At 39.5% G+C, this 7,112-nt stretch overlaps 1 protein-coding gene across 1 annotated transcript; it reads right to left on the reverse strand.

The window, feature by feature from the left end:
- Positions 1–3,161: 3,161 nt before the first annotated feature.
- On the reverse strand, positions 3,162–6,527 carry irx3a (iroquois homeobox 3a). The gene is made up of 2 exons (XM_086264112.1): positions 6,017–6,527; positions 3,162–5,455 (listed from the first exon to the last, which is right to left on the reverse strand). The coding sequence occupies exons 1-2, from the start codon at positions 6,233–6,235 to the stop codon at positions 4,406–4,408; spliced, it is 1,269 nt and encodes a 422-aa protein (XP_086120238.1). The 5' UTR covers positions 6,236–6,527; the 3' UTR covers positions 3,162–4,405.
- Positions 6,528–7,112: the final 585 nt, after the last annotated feature.

Consider the following 7,112-nt stretch of genomic DNA (forward strand, 5'->3'; position numbering starts at 1 on the left):
TTCGAAAGACAGATTAGATTTCCTTTTAATGATTCCATCTTTCTCAGATTTTTTTCCCCACTCTAAATGGCTGTCCGAGAGTGCATTACTTGTTTCCTCATGTATGTAGTCCTGTCTTAGCATATCGAGGGCAAAAGCGAGCAGCACTCAGCAGCGAACAATGTAAGCAATTAGATGGGAAATGAAATACAATTTATTTTCACTGTGTCAAAAGCATATGTGTTTCCCCGTCTTTATAATATTTATCAGTTAGTGTATGATTACAAGACAGAGAGCATAATTAAGACAATATTGCCTTATAATATGGGAAATCTCAAATCAGGTTAAGTATTTTTTTTATCTATATGCAGCCTAATTACACAAATTTGCCTAAAGAGATCATTTATAATACAAGTTTCTTTAGACCCCTGATTTTGAAAAAAAAAAAAAAGATGTCATATTTGCTTCTAATTTTTCTTTTTCAATTATAACTTCTTGGCTTTTCTTACAGCCTTTTGTTGAGTAGATTAGCCTGCGTTTTGTTGGGGGAGTTCAGTACTGCAGAGCTACAGTGTGCCTCACACCCTCTGAGCATTTAACACAGCATGGACCTTAGAAATAAGAAGAGGAGTCAGTGTTGATTATTGCTCATTAGCCAAGAGAACATCCACTTAATGTGCAAGGAAACGAGTGACACACCATGCCCCACTGGAAATGGTCCCTGTGTAGCTCTGCACAAAATGTTAGCTAATGCATTCCATTTGCTCTTTGTTACCAGGAGCAGGTTGGACACCTTTGGTGACATAAGCAGGCATGATTACTTTGTTTCTGCATAGGCATTTTAATCCCTAATTTCATGCACTGATCAGAGGAGAGGCCCTGAGCTCTAGACATGATCACTGGCCCTTCAGTAGCATTTCAGCTGAATTCTCATGATCAAGAGGAGTCTAGTCATGGGCCCTTAGGAGGAAACATCCTGTGAACTGTGAGGAAATAAGCATCGTTTTTTTATGATAAGGTTCAATGCGTTTACATGGAGCTAGCTGTCTTTGCAGGAAGCCATTTATTTGTGTACTCTTTTTTAAATATATAAACTGATGCAGATCTTCAACAATCGTTTAATTAAATGTATTTTATTCATGGACATTCATTGTCAGGCTTTTTAAAGGTTTAGTTTGTTTTTCATTGTAATATCTTGGAGCATTTAAAAAAAACCAAAGTTATCCTAGTATTATATAATCATGAACTTTCAGTCTGAGTGCGATGACGATTTCTTTAATTAAAAAACGAGAAATAAGTTGTTTTTTTTTAAGAGATTGCATCAATGAGCTGGCTGATGCCTCTTATGAATATGCATCGCGTGGTTAGATGTGGCTCTCAAGAAAGATAATTGATTACACAGGAAGGCAACATGGTGAGAAGAGTTCCAGAGCTGCTAAAGGCTCCGGAGCCTTTCTCTTGGCTAAGTTGTGGTTTGTTTAAAGCACATCCCAAACCTAGAGAGGATACGGCTCGAGCGAATCAGCGCTTTTCGTCTGCTTTTCCTGCCCTGAATGGAATTGAAAGGGTGCACTAAACGGTTAGACTCTGACTGGCCAGCTGAATCTGCTATGTGTTAAAAAATCTATAAAAATATAAACGCAATAATAAATGAAATCCCTTTTAAATGTCAGCATTGGTATTATTTTATTATTAACTGGGATAGTGTGACAGTCTACGCCGATCTCATAAAATAAACTTTAAAAAATTAGTTTGAAATAAATAATGCAAAATCTTCCTTCCTTAGACTTTCAGAACTTAACAACAATTTGGAGGAAATTGAATAGGTTAATAAAATATATTTTCATTCGCGTGTGTTTTCTTTCTTCATATTTAACTAAAAAAAATCTGTTTACATTTAAAATCAACATCGTAACAAACTAAAACAAACAACGGAAAAACAAGCAAAAAAATAAATAACTACAAACAAACAGACAAGAAAAAAAACAAATGGAATTTGTTATAAACCGCATCTCACATATCGCGAAATACTTAAATTGAGGCTATGGCAGTCGTAAAAGGTTAAAAAAACAAACAAACAATCAAAATCAAATAAAAAAAAGGAAGAATTTGATCTATATACCATCCGTAACTGTTTTCTTTATTGCACTTTAAATATATGGCTCGTGCACGAAAAGGTGCTGTTTGCCACCTCAAATGGAAATGCCCCTTTTTGTTTCATTAAATAATTTGGAACGTTTAGGGCAAAAATAGAATTTTTACATAAAAGGTCACACACGCACGTTAAAATATTAAAAACAAATGCAGCGCACTCTGAGGAACTGCTGCAAATGGACGTTCTAAAAATAATACAAAGACTTCAAAACGGGTCTGAAAGGTATTTTCTTGTGACAGGATTATAACTGAAAAATGTTGCTATCGAATTTTAAATCGAACTGATGGATTAATTAGAAATTGATATAAAAAAAAGGTTAGCAGTTTAGCTGAATGAGTGTCAGTGCATCAGAACACTGGCGACTGCAAGTGACTGTAGAGGGAGCTCCAACACTAAGTTTACATAAACTTCCTCTGATAAGGGCTCACACATGCAAATGATCTCATCACGGGCAAACAAAATAAATGATGTTATTATTAGTCATACGGCCACGATATATTACAATTATACCATAGAGCAGCATAAGCTGTGGAAAATGTATGATATATGTGAAGAGCAAAATCATTACAAATTGAGCATGATGAGATCTGGGAGTTGCACTGCCAAGCCAAAATCCACCTTCAGGATCAATTGAGCCATTATGACCAAGTACCAGCGATGCTTTAACAGTCGTTCATTACTTAAAGTCTCTCGATAGACGATAATTTCTGGTGAAAATGAATGAAAGAATTATTCGAAATATTAATGCGCCCGCTACAGCTCTATAGGGATAATCTCACAACATTAATATCCAAATCTATGCCGCAATACTGGCTAATTAGCCTTAAGTCCCGCCACTATATAAAGTGTGATAAATCCCTCTCGAATATATACTTATCACAGCCACGGAGGATGAAGTCTGTACCCCGGGCTGTCCAGTAACACACATACAAAAAACCAAAGCAATGCATTTCAACATGCAATGCACAGTAACAGCCACCATCAAAAGCAGCTGTCAAAATACCTCGGCCAAGAAAAAAAAACAATCTTATTGTTTGGTTTTTTTGTTGTTGTTTTTTTTAAGTTGCAGCAGTTCATTTATTAGCCAAAATATAGACTTTCTTGTACAATTTGGTTCACAAGTATGTACATATTCTTAACTTTATATACAAAACATTTCAACATCAAATCCTCACAGAACTTACAAAAAGAAAGAAAGAAAAAAACTCACAGACTACAGGTTCATAGATTATTACATTAGCAGTTTTACACAGGACATGCTTACAATGTAAGTATACAGAGATGTATTATTCTTATATTACATTCCATATTCAAATTAAAATTAAAGAAGAAAGAGGGTGGGTGAGGGTTTATGGAAAGAGCCAAAAGAACCGTGGCTGGTTCTGAGGTCTAGTTGGTTCTGAGGCCTGAAATACACAGGGGTACAACAAAATGTAACAAAAAATGTAGAAGAAAAACAACAACACTAATAATAGTCTCACGAAGAGTGAAAACATAAAGTGATATAAAAGTGACAATTGCCTTTCAAAAACGAACCTGGAGTGAATTTGCATTGAGCTCATTTGCATGACTGAACAAGTTAGTGTAACATAGGCCTTGAAGAAATAACCCAAGCGCACACAGACGCATGAAAAAAAAAATGAAACAAAGCTAATTTGGGTAAATGTGGCATTTTAAACTAAAATGTGATATTGCATTAAATGAAAATTCCCAAATGTCATTAACTGACAGCCTCGTTATCTTTGAACTGCGTGGAAAGCTGTTAAAAACAGCTTTTTCTCTGCATCCAAGGCACTAGATCTCTCTGAAGCTGCAGCAAAGAAAATCAAAATGCGTTAATTGAACTTCCTTTGATCAGAGCTCATCCTGGGTTTATGGGAATATAATGTTAAAACGACGTGATTTAATGGGTTGAGGACTTAATGTAAACCATAATACAGGCGCATGGACCTCAAAATAAAGTAGACGACGTAACAGCAACTCAAGAAATAAAGGGGGCATCTTAAGAAGAGTTTTCGCCAATTTCAATGTTTTTTTTTCCTTAAACACTTCCTGATGAGGTTTTTTCTTAACCCTCCCGGACAAGCTGTTACACACACACAGGCACACATCGCACACACTGTATTCTGCTGTAACATTAACACTGGTTATCTGCGTGGCCTAGGCAGAAAAAATATCCATGAACAGGCAAAGAAGGCAAAAGAAGGTCTAAAATAAAATAAATGAAATTAACTAGTGTCTTTGTTTTGTAGTTATTTATACATGCGCGTCTCAGTGACGAGGACATGTACCTGTGACTGAAGTCTCTGAACTATGACTCTTGTCCTCCGTTTGCCTGCTGCTGTAGAGGGCCAGGCCGGTGGCAGTGGCCTGGTTCGCCAGTCCCAGATAATGATTTGAGTTCAGTAAAGCCAGCTGGTGGGCCGAAAAGGCTCGGTTCGTCCAGTTCTGGATTTTCCCAACCGGACAAGAAGAGATAAGTCTGTGAGGAGCGATTATGGTCTGAGCGGCCGGCCCTGCGGAGTTGCTGCCGTTCATTTGCGGTGATTTACGTGGATTGTCTGGGGCCGTAGCTGTCTCTGCCAAAGACCAGATTTTTGGTTTTTGGGCTGGGACGGGGTTGTTTTCTGAGGGCGGTGAGCTCACGGATACAGAGTTCAGTTTGAGCTGTTCCCCGTTTGGCTGGGACGTTTTCATGTCCAAAGAGTGGTGACGGTGATTGTGGAAATGCTCTGCTCCTCTCTGTACGTCTTTGCCCTCCTTCCCCACAGCCTTTAGAAACCTCTGGTCGGGCCCTTGTAAATCCTCATAGCCGTCAGAAATCTCAGAGTCACTCCTCCCGTCGAGTTTAATATCTGAATGCAGGTCGTCCTGGTCGTCCAAGTCGTCCTTGTTCTCAATATTTTCCGTGTCGATGTTCTCCAAGTCGATCTCCTCCTCATCCTCTCTCTTGTCCCCCTCCCCCCCTTCGTGATCGCTGGTGTAAACATTTCCTTCTTCGTCCGTGCGGTTCCGGGGGGTCCAGGTCATCTTGTTCTCCTTCTTTAGCCTCCTCCGGGCGTTGGCAAACCAGGTGGACACCTGGGTGAGGGTCATTTTGGTGATAATGGCCAGCATGATCTTCTCACCCTTGGTTGGGTAGGGGTTCTTGCGGTGCTCACTCAGCCAGGCCTTCAGGGTGCTGGTGCTCTCCCTGGTGGCGTTTTTGGGTCTGGATGGGTCACCGAATTGATATTGGCCATATGGGTAAAAGGCAGGGTGATGGTGAGCAAACCCGGGGTGCTGGACACCGGGACTGTCTTTCAGTTCATACTGAGCACCCTGTAAAAACAAAGAATCGACGCGTAAGAGGGATTAGACATATTATATCAATACCATCAAGTAGTTTGTGTGGAAATGTTTACATTGCGCAAAATCCTCTCTAGCTATCAAGAAATAAAGACAAAAGTGTGATTCTTAATAAAGTGTAAACAAACTAAAAGATTCAAGTGTTTTGCAGTGGAATTAAATCACCAAGCGCAGATGAAAGGGGGAACAGTAATTTCTTAGTTTAACAAACACTTCCGAAGTGAAACATTTACTATTACACACTATTCTCCACCTTTACCTGTAACCTCCCACATTACATTGCATCATTTTTTTTCGTTACTATCAGTTTCCGGAATTTATGTGCTAAATGCGCATAAAAGGCTTAAAGCGCACTGTTAATGTGTCACTTTGTATCCACTTTTAACCATATTTTACAAACTACTCAGTTACAAAGTTCAACGCGGCGTTCTAAAACTTTAAACTTAAAAGGAATAAAGTTATCCCAGTGTCATGTGTAGCTTACGTTTCGACAAAAAGTTTTTAGATAACTTAAGCGAAAGGAGAACAACTCACCAACTGATTGAAAATTGATATATCGTTTGTGTAGGGGAGAAACGCTCCATAGCCTTGCGCTGCTGCGGCGAAAGGAGATCCATACATAGTCGAGAGGACGTTGGAAAGTGCCCCGGACGGACTGAGCTCTGTCCCGGCTCGGGCATTGTTGGCGATCCCCTGGCGCTCCGGCGGGTATATCGGTCGGATGTACTGATATCCCAGCTGAGGGAAAGACATGGTGGTAGGAAAAGGGAAAAAGGTCTGCTGCAATCACACAAAGCAATGGAATTGCCTCGATATCCACTTTTACAGTGTGAGCATGTGAGCAACAAAAGGTGCAAGCAAGGGAAGTCTATATTTCCTCGGGAACAGCCAGTGTAAACGATCCGGTTGCGCCCCTTATTTCTTCCTCCTCTTCTTCTTTCCACCCTCACTTCCCTATTGATCTGGATGGACTAAGGTCAGGTCCTTACAGATTGCTTTAGATTATTGGGACTCCCTTTCTCAGATTGACATTTTTAGTCGTTTAGAAGCCCCTCCTATTTCTCAAATCTCACCCCACTCATACAAACCACACACCAAACACACTCTCTCTCTCCCTCCCTCCCTCTCTCCCTCTGTGTCTCTCTCCCTCTCTTTCGGATAAGTGCACTGACGTCGCGAGCTCTTATTTGAATGGGGTTTCAAATCTCATTTTATGGCTCGCCAATCTATTTCATTTGCTATTTGTTCGCGTCTGGCCTAAACCGCAATTTTTGTATTAATTCGCACAATTTGACCACGCGGATACACGTAAGCAGTTTGCTGATTAACTTTTTTTGGGCTACAATTTGCTTTTAATATAAAATCACAGAAGAAAGTTTTCTCTGGAGACTCAAACTTGGAGACTCAGCTACGAAAGGGTATCGGTTAAAACTCTAAAATCAGAACGTAAAATTAAGTTTATAACCACTTTTAAGTCGTTTTTTTTTCATTTTTCTTTTTCCTTTTGAATTGCCACACACTAAAATACAATAACCAATGCAAGGGAGCTAATAACAAGTAGAAAAAATAGTACTTATTAATAACAAATGCCTGTCGGACTAGGGTTCGAGCAATGTGTTTCCAATTACCG

This window comes from Aulonocara sp. 'chitande type north' Nkhata Bay, linkage group LG1 (assembly GCF_057382095.1).
Source record: "Aulonocara sp. 'chitande type north' Nkhata Bay isolate Kocher_YH1m ecotype deep benthic linkage group LG1, A_spYH_male_GT1.1, whole genome shotgun sequence".
Lineage (NCBI taxonomy): Eukaryota > Metazoa > Chordata > Actinopteri > Cichliformes > Cichlidae > Aulonocara > Aulonocara sp. 'chitande type north' Nkhata Bay.